Source organism: Chiloscyllium plagiosum, chromosome 3, assembly GCF_004010195.1.
Source record: "Chiloscyllium plagiosum isolate BGI_BamShark_2017 chromosome 3, ASM401019v2, whole genome shotgun sequence".
In the NCBI taxonomy this organism is placed as follows: domain Eukaryota; kingdom Metazoa; phylum Chordata; class Chondrichthyes; order Orectolobiformes; family Hemiscylliidae; genus Chiloscyllium; species Chiloscyllium plagiosum.
In genome coordinates this window covers 119,453,668-119,474,418 of record NC_057712.1, presented here as the reverse complement: position 1 = coordinate 119,474,418, position 20,751 = coordinate 119,453,668, and the positions used below count along the sequence as shown (strand labels likewise).

Sequence of the window (20,751 nt, the reverse complement as noted above, 5' to 3'; positions counted from 1 at the left end):
ATTTCCATCTCAGGATTTTATCTTTCAGATAATAACCATCCAGAATATTCTTTGCCTCCTTTTCAGAGTACGCATCTATATATATATCTTTTATCATCTTGTCTTGCTGTTGCAAGTCTCTTAGCCTTTCAGGACTAAACACTTCAGTCTGACCCTCTGCCTGTTCAGATTTTTCCTGCACCATTACTTCAAACAGAGTATCTGCTAACTAACTCTCAACTCTTCCATCTTTCTGTTTACTTTTCACTTCATGCTGTGACTTATGATAGTGGGATATGGTTACCACACAGTCTAGGAAAATACCAGGATATTTCTGTTTTAACTCCTCAGTTTCTTGGTCTTCCTTGGGCTTCTCCACAACAAGGGGTGTCACTCCCACCTTGGATCCTGCCAAATCATTCCCGAGAACAAACTGAATTCCTGGAACTGAAACTCTGTCAATCACTCCTACTGTAACTTCCCCAGTCTTGAGTTGGCACTCCAACCAGATCTTATACATGGGAACACTATATTTCTGTCCATCTATTCCACAAATTACCACACTCTCAGGCAACAGATCAGAAAGAGTGCATATCCACTCATCTCTTACTATCAGCGCCTGTATCTCTCAAAATTATAACTTGTTGTCCTTCTCCCCCTGTTCTTTCTGAGTAAACTTTACCCACATAGGCAAATTCTTTGTTGAGATTGGGTAATAACTCCATACCCAGACCCTGCATAGGCTGTGCACTCACTTGCAGCTCCTCAGCTCTTCTTGAGGTCTCCTTTAGTTCCTTCACTAATGCCACTGGCTTAGCTTCTTTTACCACATCTTTACCCACAGCGCCTTTCCTTAATGACCAACACCATGACTTTACATGTCCCACTTTATCACAGTGGAAACACCTGAGGCCTTTCACCTCCTTTCCACCCTCTTGGGACCCTTTTTTTTAATCCTGTGGTAAAATCTTACCAGTGCTTTCTACTCTTGGTTTAGTAGTGTAGGATCTCCCCTTCTCCCAACTTCTATCCCTCACAGGACAACATTCTGGCCGAAAGCTTGTCTTATGCACCAGCACGTACTCATCTGCTAATTCTGCTGCCCTTCTCACTTCCTGAACTTTCTGTTCCTCCACTGAATACTTACCATCTATGAAAGTGAGTTTTTGAACTCCTCCAGCAGAATAATCTCTCTTGGAGCCTCAAATGTCCTATCTATTTTCAAAGCATGCACCCATCGATCAAATTAACTATGTTTAATTCTTTCGAACTCAACATAAGTCTGATCTGGTTACTTCTTTGTGCTTCTGAGCAACTGCCTATATGCTTCTGGTACCAATTCAGAAGCAATTTAAATAGCCTGTTTAACCCCATCATAATCTCTTGACACCTCATCTCACAATATTTCTCTAGCTCTGCCTAACAATTTAGTCTGAACTAGCATTACCCATAAATCCTCAGACCACTCCATCTGCTTAGCCAATTTTTGAATGAAATAAAGAAAGCTTAAACATCTTTCTCATCAAAATGTGGCAGAGTTTCGACATATTTATATACATCACTACCTTCTCTTTTAATCTCCATCCTGTTAACTTGACTTTTCTGACTAAGTCACAGCTTCTCAAGTTCGAATTCTCTCTCTCTTTCTCTGTCCCTTTCTTTTCTCTCTCTTTGCTCAGCCAAGAATGTTTTCTCTCTCCTCTCTTTTTCTCTCTCCCTTCTAACTCCATTTTCCTCAATTGTAATCTAAGTTTTTCTACCTCTACTGCACTTGTCTGTTTCTCTGACACACCTAAATGTTTGAGTAACCCCTTTACAATTTCAGCTTTACTTTTGTCCTTGGTTAAACCCAAATCTAACCTTTTTGCTAATTCTAAAAGTATGGCCTTTTTCTTTCCTTCTAAACTTTCTTGGTAAATTTGAGGATCATCTTCAAATCCCAGAACCCCCTTAGCAATTTTAAGGCCCATTTCTCTCACTTTTAATTTAATCAACCACAAGTCACCAGAATTAAACAAATTGTCTTACCCACGTCTTATTTAAAGAGCTAGACACTAACCTGCTAGTGTTTAAATCTGCTAGAATTTTTCGTGCCCCCAAATCTATTCAAGTCTGTCTAATCCAATTCAGATCACGGACCCAAGCCCCCAATATGTTATGACATGGGGTAAACTCTCCTGCTTAATTTAAAACCAGCAACACAGAAAAGACTTATCCCATGCAGTAATCTATAAAAACATTGAGTGAACAAGAACTATGTAAAGTAAACATTAACAACTTTATTTCTTAAAGTATAACAGAGAATAATTAAATAACTATTATTTACAATTTCTTTCTCTCACCTACCTGTTACCTTCCCTTCTATAATACTAGTCCAACAAAACTCTCAATTAAGATTTACAAAACAACACTTCTTATCTCAAACCAGACAGCTTCCGGTTCTTGTCTTCAGATCTTCCTGTGTCTTCTTTTCTTCTGGTTAGGAATTTCTGCTTTACAGGTTATTGATCAAAAAGATACATTTTTTAGGCAGTCTGTTTGCATGCTCGGTCATGGCACTTCTCCTCTCAACTATTCAATTTTCCCCGGTTTTATAGTCCAGAGCATCAGATTGTGCCATTGACTTTTAAGATTGTCAATATACTCAATTCAAACTTGATTGGAGTTTGTTATGTTTCAGGTATAATTTAAACTGATTGGCCGAATTCAAGTTTATTTTTGTCTCCAAACAACGAACTAATCGAGCTGTTTGAACCAGTGTTACATTGTTACTTTTTTGAGAACACTTAGTGCTGTGTCCAGTAGTTCTGCTGCTTTTAACTCTCTTAAAGGTATACCCATTCTTCATAACACTATCTCCAACACTATGGATTTTTATTAAGTAGCCTTACTTGCCATACTTTATTGAATGTCTGTGGAAATCCAGATATAGTACATCTACTTGTTCTTTTTAATCAATCTTGCTTGTTATCTCCTCAAAGAGTTTTAATAAATTTATCAGGCATCATTTCCCCTTCATGAAACCATGAAGTCAGCTCTCCTAGATTGTATTATTTATTTCTGAATGCTTTGTTTTTATACTCTTTATAATAGGACCCTAATATTTTCCCAATGATAGATGTTAAGCTAACTGCCTGCAGTTTTTGGTTTTTTTTCTCCCTTCCTTTTTGAATAATTGTGTTACATTGGCAGTTAACCAAATATCTGGGAATCCAGGTTGTCCAGTCTCTTCAAAGATTACTACCAATACATTCATTATCTTTGTAGCTATTTCCTTTAGTACCTTATGATGCAATCTATCAGGTTCAGGGACCTATTGATCTTTAGACCTAGTACTTGCCCTTGAAGTGATAGTTATTCTATGTTTTACTTTTTGCTATGGAGTTTACTATTCTGAATGAATAATTACACCATTTAATAGGATGCAGCGGTGTAGCAATAATGTCACTGGTTTAAGTAATCAAAAGTTCAGGATAAATGGAACATGGGTATGAATCCCACCAAGGCAGATGGTGAAATTTCAATTTAATAATAAGTCTGGCACAATAAGACCAGCCTAATGACAACTATTTAATTACAGTCAACTGTGGGACCTTAGTCTTGCTGAAACTATCACCCCTGGTATTGAAGCCAATATCACTATACTCTGTCACTTCATCAACATGTATTACACAAAGTAGAAGCACATGATGTGGAGGGTAACATGCCAGTAAGGATAGAGGATTGTCAGGCTGGTAGAGAACAGGGTTTGCATAAGTGATCCTTTTTCTGATTGGCAGGTTCTGACAAATGGAGCCCAGTAAGGGTTTACACAGGAGCCTCAGCATTTACAGTTAAGGTCACTGATTTAGGTGAAGAGAGTGAAGGCAATGGTGGCTAAAATTCAAGATGACATAAAGATAGTTAGCAATGAAAGTTGTGAAGAACATAGATAGAGGTTGCAGACTGATTGAAATGATTTGATTGAGAAGGCAAACTTCTAGCAGGTGGAGTATAATTTGGGAAAATGTACAATTGTTGATTTAGGCAGGAAGAAGTATTATCAAAATAAAGAATGATTACAAATCTCTAAGGCACAGAGAGATCTAAGTGATTGAATGACGAATGATTTATTTATTGTCATTTGCATTTGACAGTGAAAAATACAGTAAAATACAGTCAAAAGCTTCAACAGTCACTACAATCCAGCACCATTTTGAATAGTGTAGAAAAAAAGGATAAAAGATGTAACTAAAAGAGAGTAGTTTAAGAACAAAAAGCATAAAAGATGTTACTGAAAAAAAGTCCTAAGCCAGCTAACCAATGACATCTACACTGCCACCCCTCCTCCACCACCTGCACTGGACTCACCAATGTAGGATTCACCAGACTTTAGGTGCCATCTATTTGCATTGGGCTCACCTCACCAACGTCGGATCCTCCGCTGAATCCACACTCACCCCACAACCAGGAAACCCCAGCTCTGCTGTCACGTTTATGATGCCAGGGGTCCCAGCTCTGGACATACCATGTTGCTACCATTGCAGCTGCCACATTGCCAATGCCAGGAGTCCCCACTCTGGGCCTACTGCAAGCAGGTGTCCCTGGCTCCACTGCCAGACCAGGCTGCTGCTGCCTTCTCATCAAGAGTTCCATGCCAGCTGCCCTCCTCTGAGATGTTTCCTTACTGGTGCCACCATCTTGTAAACTCTGCTGCAACCTCCACTTTTGATCACTTTGCCACCATTGCCATCTCTGAATGCCAGGAAGACATCCATGCGGCTGCTGCCACTACTACCTCAGTCGCCATGAGGAGCTACAGCCACTAATGGGAGGAGCCACCATTCCGCGCATAGCCCACTCTAGCTGCTACACAGACTTTACCAACTAACCTGCCAGAAAAGCCTTCAAAGAAAAGAAAAATGAAAGAAAACAGAAGCAAAAAGATAGCAAAAAGAAAATATGTGGGAGCAGATGAGCTCTGGGCAAGATCCCACATGCAGCCCTGCTACACTGCCACCATCTTGAATGGGAAGTGTTCTAATGCAACCTCTAATGCTCTAGGGAAAATAATTCAAGTTTGTTCAACTCTTCTTACAACTAGTACTCTGCAATCCAGACAACGTCCTGTAAACCTGATTTGCATCCTCTCCAAAGCCTCCACATCCTTCCTATAGTGCAGTGACCATAACGGCACAGAATACTCCAAATATGACCTAAAGTTTTACATAATACACATGACCTGTCAACTTCCATAATCAGTGCTTTTACCAATGAAGGCAAGCATGCCATATGCCTTCTTTACTATTATGTCCACTTGTGTTGCCACTTTCAGGGAGCTATGGATTTACACCACAAGAACTCTCTGCATATTTCCCAAGCATAATTACATTTACTGTATACTTCCCACATGCATTTGATCTCCCAAAATGCATCACTTCAAATTTTGTTGGATTAAACTTCATTTGTCATTTTTCTGCCCAATTTTCCAACTGATCTGTACCTGACTTGTATCCATTGACAACCTCCTTCACTATTCACAACACCAAATGTATGTCATCTGCAAACTTACTAATCATATATTACAAACAACAGAGGTCTTTCATTTGTTACAGACCTCCAGTCAGAAAACACCCATCCACAACTACCCTCTGTCTTTATGACCAAGCCGATTTCATTCCAACTTACCAATTCACTGTGGATCACATCTGATTTAATCTTCTGGATCAGCCTGCCATGAATAATCTTGTCAAATGCTTCAGCGAAGTCCATACAGAGACTATCCTATCATTGATCTTCAGCATTTCCTCAAATACCTCAATCACCTCAATTGTGAGCCAACACCTCCCCTGCACAAAGCCATGCTAACAATCCCTAATAAGTCCAATCTTCATCAAATGCAAGTAAATCCTCTCCCTAAGAATCTTCTCTAATAATTTCCCTAACACTGATATAAGATTCAGTGGCCTATAATTTCCTGGATTATCCTTCTTGCGCTTCTTAGACAAAGGAACAGCATTACTATACTCCAGTCTTCTGGGACCTAGCTGTGGCTAAAGAGGATATAAGATCTCTGTCAAACCCTAGTAATCTCATCTCTTGCATTCGTCAGTATTCTGGGATAGATTCCAGACTTGACAAGAGTGATTTGATTGGAGTGTATAAGATCTTGAAGTCTTGACAAGGTGGACATGGAAAGGATGTTTCCTCTTGGGGTCAGTCCAGAATTAGGTGGCACTGTCTGTTTCAAAATTAGGGGTTGTCCTCTGAGGTCAGAGATGAGGAGAAACTCTTTTCTGTCAGTGATTTATAAGACTTTGGAACTCTACCTCATAAGGCAGTGGAGGCAGGGTCATTGAACATTGTTAAGGCAGAGATAGATTGATTCACTTGTGTAACACCTAGCTAAGGCTATCAGGAGTAGAAGAGAATGTGGAATTCAAAGTGCAAAAAAGGATCACACATGGTCTTTTGGAATAGAGGAGAAGCCTTGGGCAGCTGAATGATCGACTTCTTTTAATTTGTAAGTTTGTACCATCAAGAGGATGCACAACAGAAAATCATCAAGCTTACTTCAATGTTACATACCAGCTTAGGACAGTAGCACTTGTGATTTCTTATTGCGCCCTCATTGTTATGGAATCCACCACCATTTCTATTCAGGTGACGTTTTTTAGATGGATTCATAGATGAGACTTTGAACCTTTTAAACCATTTAGCAGATTCTCAGTATGTTACATATCTCTCTATTTTCCTTTTCAAGGCAAGAATAAAACACGTTGTATTTAAATGTTTTTAAATGTTTTTAATGTGATTGAAATATTATGAAGTGCTTTACTGCAGCATTATCAAAAAAGATTTGGCAGAAAAACACATTAAACACAATTCGATAATTTAGTAGCTGGGGAACAGTAGGTTGATGTTAATACTTTCATTTAAATCAAAGAATAATGAACCATAGTTTGGTTAGAACATTTTTAATATGTATTACATAGAAACCAATTAACAGATTAAAGTACTGATTGTTGACTATATTAATACACAACATATTCAAAGTGCTATAATCCAGCTTTTAAATTTACAGCTCACAACAATGTAATTATTTGTGGGATTATTTTGCATGTTGAAATATTGAACAGAATGGTTAAATTTAACAACAATGTTATAAACAGTTTCACCTTATATAATTTTATATCTTTAACAGCTTTTTCAATGGCCATTGATTTTGATTACAGTAAATATATTATATCATTGATATATACACATAAAACGTATGATCAAAGCACAGAAATGCAAATGTGCAAACATTGGAGGGTTGAACTTGAAGGAGATAAAAAGGAGTTATAGCAGCCATCTAAATGTGTTAAAGCTTATGAAATAATATAAAAATACAAACCTTAAATAAAATTTACCACAAGATTATTCTGTTATTGCAACAATACAAGTGTATCAATATATAACAATGCTCTCTGTTTTGTATGAGAGAACAATCACACTTAAAATGAGTCTGAAAAGGGGCATGACATATAATACAATACTGCACAAATAACATATCTACTTGACCAAAAGGTCACATGAAAAATAACATTTCAGGTTTTAACAGCAGTTCACAGGTATTGGCTAAGTCTGGACAAAGTTGGCAATCCCATGAGATTATGTGGGGGTTCAGGGAAACAATAATCTGTAATTACAAGTCACAATTCAGCAATTGGCCAATGGTTATGTATGGTTAGAGAATAAAAGGGTTTATTTTAGAAGTGTTACTGTTCCTAAAATATATGCCTTGCATAAAGCTTTTTAAAAACCCATGAACCTCCTCCAGTCTACCTTCACAAAACAAAGTTAAAAAATCACACAACACCAGGTTATAGTCCAACAGGTTTATTTGGAAACACTAGCTTTCAGAGCACTGCTGTGAATTTTAACTTTGTCCACCCCAGTCCAACACCAGCTCCTCCACTTAAACAAAATAAAGTCACTTCCAGTTTGCACAACTTTTTTTTTCATTTTAATGAGGCTCAAATGTACAATGTATAAGAGCACAGTCTTGTGAAGTAATCATTTTTTACTGATGATGATATCTCTTTACAGATATCAATGCTATTGTCTGTTCCTGGGCAGCCTTAGCATGCAAAAAGTACCAGGATAACTCGTTCCAATTGTTCTTTTTCCAATGAACAATGTTCATTGTTCATTGGAACAAGCAAGTTGTTCTTGTGTGGTTATCATTTATCTATCCATTTGACTTCTAACATTTTGAAAGCAAAGTATTAAATGCTTTTGAATTCAGTCCCAATGTTATTCTTTTTATGCTCCTCCACATTCAGCATTGTTTCCCAAATTGTCCAATATAACACCTGATACTGTTGTGGCAAAGATTGTATCAAGCTATTAATATTTGAAATCACTGTTTTTTCCAACAGTGCTGATTTGATCATAAAATGCAATGAATGACAGGGTGACTTCTGCTAGAGAAACTTAAATAATCAAAGACAATTTAGAGATTTCCCAGAAAAAAATGAAAATCTCCTCACTTTTTCAACTTATCATTTTTGCAAACTTCCACCAAGAAATTGAGTTAACCCTCATATTGTTTTGTTTGTTTGTGCCACTGGAAGATGCACAATTTAAGGTAAGAACAATTAGTTTGGAACCAGTACTTAGTTTTAGCTTTCCTGATGGGAGAGCACCTTTCTTTTATTTAAGTATTTATATCCAAAATAAGCCTTGTTATATGATTAACATGTAGTGTAGTGCAGGATGGAGAGAATAACACACAAGATTTACTTCCATGATGAAGATGTTTCTGTGAGAAGTTATTATTTTAATTTTCAACAGTGTCATCAGAGTGAATTATAATTGGTCCAATCTTAGGCAATTGCCTGTAAAGGATTGGAACATTAACAGACAGGAAACACTTTTCAGTTGCTATGATGATACCTATCTAGAATCTAAAGTTTATTTGTAGCTAACATTTGGATTCATATCCAGTCCAGTTTTTTCAGAACCAAGTTAATCTACATTAGAACCCATTAATTTCAAAAGGTATTGTATTTTCAGAGAAGATGAGGAAGTAGTTAAATTAGTATGCCAAGGGTAGTGATTTGTATATCTTGTAGTGTATTAAACACAGTGTTCATTTTGTTTCATTGAATGCATTATACCCAATATAAACATGAAAACGTTTAATGGGAAAAGATTTCTTATTTACTGTAGGTAGTTACCTGTATTGGTATTCAAGCATTCCCCAGAACATCGATTTTCTAATGTTCTATTTTAAGATGGATTCAAACCCAGTTACTCAGCACCCTTCTCCAGTACATCATTAATGTCATTAGTTTACTTTTTTTCTCCACAAAAGGCTTTGCCTATTGGTGGAGTTTGAATTCATAGAGATACTGCCTTACAATTTTTCACCTAATTGGTAATCTCTGTGTGAAGAGCACTTCCAATTGAGGCTTTTTCACTATGGGAGGCTCATCTTCTTGTTTCCCAATATCCATACACATAAAGTGTTTCAGCAAATCAGTTGGTGGTGATCAGCAGTGAAAACATTAACTATTTTTCTTTTTCCCCAGCCCAACCATATAGAGACCAACGCCTACACCTCTTCAGCAATCCTCACAGAGCAAGGTATGCAACTTGGATCAGTCATCTTCCACAAAGGTCAGTTTCATACCAGATTGTGCCTGAATCAAATTTGAAGCTGGAAATTCTTAATAAAGATCAGATGATAACCTAATAAAGATCATGGATCAGATTGTGGCATCAGACATATTGCACTTGACCCTGTAGGATGCTTTAACTTAGTATAAATGCGACATGAATAAGGCAATAGGAGTGTCCCTACCTCAGAGCCAGGAGGCCTGGGTTAAAGTTCCCCCTGTTCCAGAATTGTGAACAAGTTGATTCTTAAATATCTGTAATTGATTCTACCTGGCATTGAAATTTATTTTAAAAATCTTGATTAAAAAGGAAGACGTGTTATAAAATCGCAATGAATGTCAATTTACAAATGATAAGCAGATATGATTTAGGCTAAATGCAATGGTGTCGCTGCTTATAGTGTTGCAGACAAATTAAAGGTCAGATGGGAGCATTTAATTGAGCGTAAAATCTTTGAATCGACGATTTATGACCAAGCAAAGTGCGCAAACTATAAAGCTTTCTCGCTTTCATTTGAGACTGCCTTGCAGTTTTAACCAAGGTTAGTTCCCTTTCGTTTCTGCTGTCTGTCCCAAACACTGACAAGCTTTGGGCGCAACGTTGTGTCTCACGGTGCGTGGGCCAGGCTGTCTCTCACCACAACCAACTTGCTACTGTCCGCCCATGACTTAGGCTATCTCGTCACATTTCCAGGGGACGGGAATTAAATGCATTCTGCTTTAAATAATAACATTGGAAGCGTCAATAAGTATGAAGACCACATTGTGGGTGGCACGGTGGCACAGTGGTTAGCACTGCTGCCTCACAGCACCGGAGACCCGGGTTCAATTCCCGCCTCAGGCGACTGACTGTGTGGAGTCTGCACATTCTCCCCGTGTCTGCGTGGGTTTGCTCCGGTTTCCTCCCACAGTCACAAAGATGTGCAGGTCAGGTGAATTGGCCATGCTAAATTGCCCGTAGTGTTAGGTAAGGGGTAAATGTAGGGGTATGGCTGGGTTGTGCTTCGGCGGGTTGGTGTGGACTTGTTGGGCCGAAGGGCCTGTTTCCACGCTGTAATGTAATCTAATTTGCTTCCAGTGGCAAGACATGAGTAGAAAATCGGATGATAGTTAAGTGGCGGTACAATATTTCTTGGGTCTGTTCACGTATCTCCCATCTTAGATAATCGATTCATTTCGAAGCAATTTCTGCTTGTACCTGAAATGCGACGGAGACCAGTCAGAAGAGGAAGCTTCCATCGCGGTTTGTTTCTGACTCTGGTTTCTCCCCAGTTGACAGTTTACAGCTTGAGGAGGAAACGAGATTTTGGCGTCGGGCTGGAGGAGAGGCTGGGGAATGGGTTCTGTCAAAGTTCCGATACAGGACTGTGTACAACTCTTCCCCAGGAAACGAGGATTGAGAATCAGTCTGTCAAATCATCAGAGATTGAAAATCTGCAAATGGCAGTGAGGACAGTACTGAAAGGGTGGCGCCCAGATTTGGCGTGTTTGCAAGGTTTTAGTGGTGTTCTCGCAGTCAGTTGCTGTCGGATTTCCAGCGACTGTTATTTCGGCAAACCTTTGATACTGCCAACTCCTCTGCAGCTTCAGGGACTGTTTAATGATATTAAGGTCTGACTGAGGAAAATAAAACTTCAGAATCCAGTGTGGCCAAGTGCAAACTATTGCCCTTTTTTATATTAAAAAAAAACTTGTTTTATTTCGATGGATGCGAACTATAAGACGATAGGGATGTTGAAGCAGACATCAGCCATTCGACCATCGAGTCCGCTCCTAGCGATCCTAGCTATATTCAAACTTTATGGCTGACTGTTGGACTACTTTTTACAAAACTCAATTTATAAAGAGAACCCTTCACTTCTTACTGCCCACAGGGTGCTAGGGCAAGTACACACGAACCTTTCCCCGCCTGGTTACCTTCTCACCCACTATTAGAAGTACAAACTGGTCCACAGCACAACTCGAGTGGGTTAAAAACAGTAACGTAAAGCCTCGACCAGCGCAACCAAGTGAAATGTAACCCTTTAGTATCCCGCTGTGAATTAACAAGAGCCGGATAAGATCCCACAGTTATTGATTGCTGTTGGCCTGTTGGATTCTCTGCACAGCCACATTCAGAGGCTCCAGTGTGTCACGCAGAGTCACGTTGATGGTGAATGGTTTGGGTTTTAAGGTTAAGCCGTAAGTGAAGTCCAGGGTGAGCTTCTCTTTGGGGTTGGCCCGGAAGGTGCACTGGTGCATCAGGAGGGAGACGCTGAGGAAGAGCTGCATTTTGGCCAGTTCGTCCCCGATGCACCTCCTTCTGCCCAGCGAGAAGATCATCACTTTGCTGGCCAGGTCCTTGTTGAAGGTGCCCGCCTCGGTGAGGAACCTGCAAGGGTCAAAGACCTCGGGCTGGTGCCACTTGCGCGGGTCGTGGTTGACTGACCACTGGTTGACGAAGATCACGGTGCCCTTGGCGATGCGGTAACCCGAGAGCAGGGTGTGCCGGGTGGTGGCGTGCGGGATGGTGAGGGACACGAAGCTGCTGAAGCGCAGCGCCTCGTACAGGAACGCCATCAGGTAGGGCAGGCGGGGCTGGTCCTCAATGTTGGGGATGCGCTGCCTGCCCACCACCCTGTCCAGCTCCTGGTGGATTTTGGCCTGGACCTGGGGCTGCCACACCAGGTACAGGATGATCCAGTGCAGGGCGGTGGAAAGCGTGTCCTGGCTGGCCCCGAAGATGTCGCTGATGGTGGAGTCCACGTAGTCGGGGCTGAGGGTCAGGCCGGTGTCGCTGGTCACCCCGCCGTGCTCGATGGTGCGGATGAAGGCGTCCGTCATGTCCCGGAGCCGGTCCGGCCGGAAATCTTGGCGGTGCTGCTGAGCCTTGTCCTGCACAAAGAGGTAGAAGTCCCGGTTGAGCTGCTTGAAGTCCTGGTAAACGCTGCGCACCGGGTTCGGGAAGTACTGGAGCCAGGGCATGATGTCCACCAGGCTGCCGGCTCCCACCGTCTGCCCGAAGCGGTGGTTCTTGGAGAGTAACGAGGTGAACTCCTGGTCATTGTGGTTATACCTCCTTCCGAAGCACGCCGCGCTCATCACATTGGCCACAGCCACCACCAGGCTGGGCCATGGGTCAAAGTAAGGGTCCAGGCGGCTCCTGTCCATGAACACACTGACCAGCTGCTGGGTCTCGCACACCACATGCCGCTCAAAGACCCTCTTGGTCTCCAGGTTGCCGGTGCAGAAAGCCCTCATGGTGGAGTGAGCGACTTTACGGTGCAGCCGCCACAGGTCGCAGTGGCGACCGAAAGCCAGGCTCCGGCCCCTGGACACCACCGCGAACGAGCTGAAGTCCGGTCTGGCCGAGAAATCGGCGCCTTGTCGCACCAGCGCCTGGCGGATGGACTCCTCGCTGTTCAGCACCACCACGGCGCGGCTGCCCAACTTGAGACGGAACACGCTGCCGTATCTCTCGGCCAGCCTGCAGAAGGTGAGGTGCGGCGCCCGGCCGAGCTGAGCCGCGTTTCCAATCAAGGGCCAGGGGAAAGGGCCGGGCGGGCTCCCGGGCTCGCAGTGCTGCAGATGGTGCTGCAGCCACCTACAGGCTTGCAGCCCGAGCAGGGCAGAGAGAGTGGCCGCCAGTATCCACTGCACACTGGGGCTAGCAGACAGCCCTTGGGGGAAGGCGCACGTTTGATTGGCGATCATTCCTTCAATGTCCTGGTCCCTGAGACAGCGCAGCGATCCCTCTGTGTATCACACAGAAAAGTATATCCCCTGAAATAATGAAGACACTTGAACAGCGATGGGGATGGTGTGCTTCAGATGCATTTAAATAGATCCTCGAAATGCCCGAAAAAGTCCAGTCAGTCCCACACGATATCAACGAATTTGGGTCACTTGGTTCGTACCATGAGAGCGAAGAATGCGGGCAAAACAAAACTCTCAAGAAAGTCGATTCACCATGTTTGCAGTCTCGGCTTCTCCAGCGTTTCTGTCACCTAACTTATATATGTGTGTGTATATACAGGGGGGAGGGGGCACTGTCCTACCGTCACACAGCAGCGGGCGAACTCTCTGAAGGGTTACAGTGAATTGGACCAGAAAGGGCACTTTGCTCCTTTTCCTACTTCGGGGTAAAGCAATGTCATTGCCTTTAGCTCACCCTCCAACTGGTGTTAGCATTGTATAAAGGAGAGCATATTCACAGGGGCTGGTGGGATCCTCCTCTGCAGCAGCCGGTGTAAAAGCAGCAACTGCACTTCCCGAGTCTGCCCGCTGCCGCCTGGCTGTTGCGTGCAGAGCAAGAACAGTGCGTGTTGCGATGTGGGGCCATTTAAATGTAATCTAAATGTAATCTCTCCCTGAACAATGTGATAACCTGACACCAGCCGTGGATTGTTAATGGGCAAGATCTGAGAACGCTTCCGACTGTAATCTCCCGCCTCCTTTTACATCGCCTGTTTGCTTATCGTTTTAATTGTACATGCAAAGTCTAACCACAATGTTTTTCTCCGAGTAGTGACTTGGAAGGAAGTGGAGATTAATTCTTTTATAACTAAGCAACCATCAAACCTACGTTATTTCGTTTATTTTTTTCTTCGATCATTTAGGACTGAATCAGAAAATGCTACAAACGCCAAATAGTGTCCGGGGTGAGAAAAACACAGGCTGGATGTATCAGCTCAACACCTATCGCCAGAACAACAAGATTTGCTGCTGTTATTTCAGGTTCCCGACATTTGGGTTCGCTTCCTGCTTCAGTATAAAGGTTTTGTGAGAATTTCTGATTGTTGTACTTTTTATGGGGTCCGGGACCGGGCTTTGGGGAGGATTGTGGAGCAGGGATTTAAATAAACGGGAATGCAGTGTACAAGAACGCGGAGTATTGAGTTGACAGGTGAAACCCCACCCGCTCTCCGGCTACCTCTTACTGTACATTGGGACCTTATTTCTCTCGATCGGATTAATCCCAGATTGGTCAGAACGTTGCCTTTTCTCACTGGGTTAGTAGCATTATACTATCTCCCTCTCTGAGACCAGGTTAGCATCTGATTGACCTATCATTCCCAGTCGATCCCGATGGTTCACACATGGTTTCAATGTCAGCATCCACCAAACCCACCACCATCTCTTCTCTATGGGGGCGAAACGCGCGGCATGCCTCACACTCCACAAGACATCGTGCGCTAAGGAAAATGCAAGAGATGAACCAATTAAAGAATTTAAACGTAGAGCAGGAAGCAGCCTTGTAAGTTTCAGGTCTCCAGCATCTGCAGTTTTTGTTTTATTATAGCCTTGTAAGTGGTTGTGTTTTAGTTATAGGAGAACAGATAACAAAACATATTATTAATGGTCAATTAATAAGAGTTAGGCTTTTGAACAGAAGGGTATGTGTGCACACAACAGTGTGTGTACGTGGACGCATGTATACATGTGTTACAGGCAATATTGTGTGCAGATGTGTGTGTGGAGAAAGTGAGGACTGCAGATGCTGGAGATCAGAGCTGAAAATGTGTTGCTGGAAAAGCGCAGCAGGTCAGGCAGCATTCAAGGAGCATTCCTGAAGAAGGGCTCATGCCCGAAACGTCAATTTTCCTGCTCCTTGGATGCTGCCTGCCCTGCTGCGCTTTTCCAGCAACACATTTTCAGCTGCAGATGTGTGTGTGCCAACATCAGTAAAGCACATAATCTGGTCATTCTTACTTGGTTGTTCGTCCTAATAGGCGGTCCCTCGCTGATAAAGATTACTCTCTTCCACTCTGGGTGAGTCCTAAGGTAGCTGTACGGACCCATGCGACTTCACCACACTTGGGACAGAATGTGGTCATGAGAAGGAGTGGGTGGGACGTTGGTGCAGCAGTGGCTTCTTACGCTATTTTGGCTTGGCTTCCAAATTTTCCCAGGTGCTAGATGCCTTCCTGGATGCTCCACCTCAACTTTGGATGGTCTTGGGCCAGTGATTCCCAGGTGTCTGTGGGAATGTTGCACTTTGCCAGTGAGGCCTTGAAGGTATCACTGAAGCACGTCCTCTGTCCACCAGGGGCTTGCCTGCCATTTTGGAGCTGGGAGAAGAGCACTAGCTTAGGGAGTCTCTTGGTAGACGTGCGGATGAGTTGGCCAGGCCATCACAGCTGATGGAGAGTGGTTGATCGATGTGGGAGAATGTTGGTCTGGTCAAGGATTCACATGTTGGTAAGTGTCATAGAATATGTCTGGGACACTTCGCTAAACAACCCCACCACCAGGTGGCTGAACACTTTAACTCCCCCTCCCACTCTGCCAATGACATGCAAGTCCTGGGCCTCCTCCAATGCCAAACTCTAAACACCCAATGCCTGGAGGAAGAATGCTTCATCTTCTGCTTTGGGACCTTCCAAACACAGGGATCAATGTGGATTTCACCACTTCCCTCATTTCCCTTCCCCCCGCCACCTTATCCCAGATCCAACCTTTCAACTTGGCCCACTTGAACTGTCCTACCTGTCCATTTTCCTTCCCACATATCCGCTCCACTCTCCTCTCCAACCTATCATCTTCACCCCCACTTCATTTACCTATCACATTCCCAGAGACCTTCCCCTCAGCCCCAAACCCCTCCCATTTATCTCTCAGCCCCCTTGAGCCATAAGCCTCATTCTGGATGAAGGGCTTTTGCTCAAAATGTCAACTCTTCTGCTTCTCAGATGCTGCATGACCTGCTGTGCTTTTCCAGCACTGCACTCTTCAACTCTGATCTCCAGCATCTGCAGTCCTCACTTTCTACTAAGTCTTTCTTCCCAGCATATTCACAGGATCCTGTGCAGGCAGCATTGCTGGTACTGCTCCAATGGCTTGAGGTCCACATCTCAGACCCATATAAGAGAGCTGGAACACCAGCATTCCGTAAACCCATTGTTCGTGGGACCTTGCTGTACCACTTTTGTGCATTACTGCAGTGACTACACTTCCTTCATTCCACTTCCAAACTGAAAGCTGTGGACACCTGCCTTTCTGTGGCACTAATTACCCCACAGTGAGGGTGATGGCCAAGTGGTATTATCGCTGACTCCCAGGTAGTGTTCTGGGGACCTGGGTTCAAATCATGCCATGGCAGGTGGTGGAATTTGAATTCAATAAATTCTGGAATTAACCATCTGATGATGACCAGGAAACCATTGTCAGTTGTCAGGAAAAAATCCATCTGGTTCACTAATCTCCTTTAGGGAAGGAAATCCGCCATCCTTACCCGGTCTGACCTACATGTAATTCAAGACTCACAGCAATATAGTTGACTCTTAACTGCCCTGTGGGTAAGTGGGGATAGGCAATAAATGCTGCCTACACAGTGATGCCCTCATTCTGTGAATGAATTTTTAAAATCCCTCTTTTTGTTTGTACATGGCTGTATACGTTTAGGAAACTCATTCTGAACTAGGTCGCAAAATTCAAGCCATTCATATTTTTTAACGTCGGAGCAAATGTTTCTGCTTCTGACACAACCAATGCAAAATTACTCAGCAGAGAAGACACCATCTGTGGAGAGAGAAAAAAAGCACAGGGTTTCAGGTCTACGACCTTCAACATCAAAAAATGGAAGACGTTGGAACAGAAGTCGGACAATTCTCTCCCTCAAAGGACACAACTGTTAAATAATTCGCATCACTGGAATAAAAGCGAGGTTTGAAATCTGTTGCACTCTGAAATAACAGTGAAGGAAGACGGTGCCTATAACTGCAAATACTATATTTTAACCTTAGGAGGTGTGCGGGAACTTTGCGCTGAGTTCAGATACATGCTCGCGCCGGCCTGGGTGTTGTTAATTCTTTCCAGATTGTATATAACACGCATTCCTAATGCGAAGGTTGTGAAGAAAATGTCAATCAAATATGAAGATTAAACTGAATCTCTACAATTCCTGGCGGTTTGTCGGAGTTTTGCGGTATTTCTGTAAGATAATTTAATTTGCAAAACTATCCACTGTGATTCGTTGCAGTGTTGTTGTATTTGGGCAGAACTTCAGCTTTTCCCAATTCATTCAGCTATTTAGAATTCATTCGATATTTAACACCATTCCATTTCCACGAACTGAATTTGTGGATCTTTTTAAAAATAAGGATGAACTAAAATCTAATGGACGATAAATAACTCAATGATAGAGATAGAAGTATCAGAAAATCCAAATCCAAACTATCAACCTAGACGCCACCGCGAAGGAGGTAAACTGCTGATTCAGGTCCTCGGGCTAATAAAACGATGTACAAAAGATAACACAGCAAATGCACACTTCGATCGATTTCTAAACAGTTATAGTTTGACAATATACGCATTTTATATAATATGTACACAAATACACTTACAGTATAAAAATATATTTATTGCTTTAGAAACAGGCCAATTTTAAATAACAGATGGGTGTAGGTTTGCTGGCTGACCTGGATGGTTCGCTTATATAATATATCGGTAACCAAAGATCCACTTCATAGATTCCGTACCTAGAATGGAAAGAGATCCATGTGGTGTAAGTATGTTGGAAATTACGTTGTTATCGGTGTAAAAATACCTTAAGTAGACTGTACAAATGCCATAGATTAACCTCAGTGTAGCTATATAGACAAACAAACTACAATGCCTGTCAGATAGCATACAGTGGTGGTTGAAAGATAAGTATATAAATATATTATTTTAAATGGCAGTTTATATTACATATACAAGCAGCGAGGACTGTCCGAAAGTGAACCACATCAAACCACGTGATAACGTAATGTAGGACTGGAAAATCCAACAATAAACCCTAACCTTGCATACACTGTTTTCCTTTGAGTTTGCTGGACAGTTTCATCGCCTGAAGATTCGTTTTGATATTATTGCTGTTGTTTATACAGCTGACCGTTGTAACAGTTCGGAATCTGTCAGAAATTAATGTGTACAGTTTACGCCCACTGTTTTTAATGGGGAAAACAACTGAAAACAGCGATTATTCAGATGAATCTAATTCACGTTTATCGAAAGAAAAACTTTAAAAAAAACCCTGATTGGATTCTTGTGAACTTCCAAACTCCTCGATGCTATTTTTAAATAACAGATCATGCATTGAGTACAATCAGAGTTCTATTGTGTGTCTCCCATTCTTGCCATATTCATGTACACCACCACCGCCAATTCAAAGCCACCCGCCTTCTAGAGGAAGGAGCATGCACCAAACAACCCCACTGCCCTGTGGCCAACCACTTCAATTCCCCCTCACAGTCCCCCAAGGACATTCAAATCCTGGGCCTCCTGCACTACCAAATGAAAGCCACCCGCCAACTGGAGGAAGAACACCTGATCTCCCATCTCGGGACCCTCCAAACACATGGCATCAATGTTGACTTTACCAGTTTCCAAATCTCCCTCACACCCCATCTCCCAGATCCAACCCTCCAACTTGGCATTGCGCTCTTGACTTGACCTACCTGTCCATCTTCCTTCCCACTTATCCATTCCATCCTCCCTACCGATCTATCACAATCACCTCCTACCTGCATCTGTCTACTGCCATCCCATCTGCCTTCTCACAAGCCCCACCTGACACCCCCCCACCCTCCAATTTATCTCTCAGTCCCCTTTCCCCTCCACGCTCCTGTTGAAGGGCTAATGCATGAATGTTGACTCTCCTACTCCTCGGATACGGCCTCACCTCTGTGCTTTTACTAGCGCCACACTTTTTGACTTATGTTTATGTGCAAGTTGCATTTTGGTCTGTTGTTCACCATCATCAAAAATTTAAATTGATTGGAACATGGATTATTCATTCAGAAAGTTTCACCACATAGATTTAGATTTTAAGTAAAAACATGAAAAAGAACACGAGAAAATTCAGCAGGTCAGCAGAAATTATAAAGAGAACCATTAAGGTTAACATTGATGCTAACTTTAAAAGTTAACTCTGTTTCTCTGTCTACAGATGTTGCCTTACCTACTGAGCTTCTCTAGTTTTTTTTTTATTTCATATTCCCAGCATCCTCATTACGTTGCTTTCAAATTAGCTTTTAACTGGGCTTAAGATATTTGAAAACTCTGTCTAAAATATATAAATAATTTAAAAATTCCCAGAACAACAGACGTAAAATCAATATTGTAAATACACAGAGGTTGTATGAACATCTGACATATGAGAACTAATGTCTTCTTCTTGGTCAGTACTTTCAACAGTTGTCATCTTTATCTTTATATTAGATCATTGGATTATGATGGAGAAACCAAGCAGCTAATGATATGGAGTTGGGGAACGTAGTGATAACCATAGACAGGATTCCAGAATAGAAGCAGGAATGTCTTGCTGTAAATATACAGGTGAGACCATACCTCCAGTATTGTGCACATTTTTGTTTCCTTAAATAAAGAATGATGTTCTGGCAAACAAGGTTTATCAAGGTAATTCTTGCAGTGGCAGGATTGATATATGAAGAGAGACTCAGTCAGTTAGGATTATATTCATTGGAATTTAGAATAATAGGGGGGCAGGGGGTGTGTGGAGAGGTGAGGTTTTAATAGAAACATTTAAAGTCCGGACTAGACAGGGCAAATGAAGGAAAGATGTTTTCTATGACAGTGAGTCAAAGTTTACAGTTTGAGGATACAGTGGTAGGCTGTTTAGGACTAAGATGAGGGAAATATCTTCAGCCAGAGATTGGTGAGCCTGCGGAATTCTCTGTCACAGAATGTGTCTGAGGCCAAACATTGAGTGTTTTCAAGGATGAGATAGATTCTTGGGGCTACAGGGATCAAAGTATATGGGGTGAAAGTGGGAACAGAATACTGAGTTGGATGATCAGCCATGATTACATTGATCAGCGGAGTAGACTCAAAGGAGGGAATGGCCTATTCCTGCACCTATTTTCCATGCTTCCATGTTTCCATAACTCTTCCCTGTCTAAATGGGGTGTGCCTCAGATTTCATACATTTGTTAGTGATCAAGTTCACCACTTAGTGACAGCTGTAATGGGTTAATGATAGAAAAGACTCAAGACCTTTGATGTTCCACATTTTGATCAACCCATGATCCCTTATACTGTGACATCAATTACTGTCAATCGGTGATCTCTGTAGTTCAGTAAGTTGGAATTCCATTTTTTTTGTTGGTGTCTGACAGACAGATATTTTCCTTTCTTGACAAATACA

At 42.1% G+C, this 20,751-nt stretch overlaps 2 protein-coding genes across 3 annotated transcripts in view; one reads left to right on the top strand and one right to left on the bottom strand.

The window, feature by feature from the left end:
- LOC122548484 (regulator of microtubule dynamics protein 2) overlaps positions 1-19,835 on the top strand; it is a 225,766-nt gene extending 205,931 nt beyond the window's left edge. For both annotated transcript variants that reach the window (XM_043687200.1, XM_043687201.1), the window contains exons 10-12: positions 9,537-9,624; positions 14,222-14,379; positions 19,806-19,835. In XM_043687200.1, the coding sequence (XP_043543135.1) occupies positions 9,537-9,624; positions 14,222-14,379; positions 19,806-19,820 (261 nt within the window). In that variant the 3' untranslated portion in view covers positions 19,821-19,835. The remainder of the gene's footprint in view (positions 1-9,536; positions 9,625-14,221; positions 14,380-19,805) is intronic.
- Positions 10,618-14,201, bottom strand: LOC122548483 (cytochrome P450 1B1). Its single transcript, XM_043687199.1, has one exon. The coding sequence runs from the start codon at positions 13,314-13,316 to the stop codon at positions 11,694-11,696; it is 1,623 nt and encodes a 540-aa protein (XP_043543134.1). The 5' UTR covers positions 13,317-14,201; the 3' UTR covers positions 10,618-11,693.
- Positions 19,836-20,751: the final 916 nt, after the last annotated feature.

Bases quoted from the DNA above. Each gene is read 5' to 3' on its own strand.
- LOC122548483 (XM_043687199.1), bottom strand. From the start codon at position 13,316: ATGATCGCCAATCAAACGTGCGCCTTCCCCCAAGGGCTGTCTGCTAGC.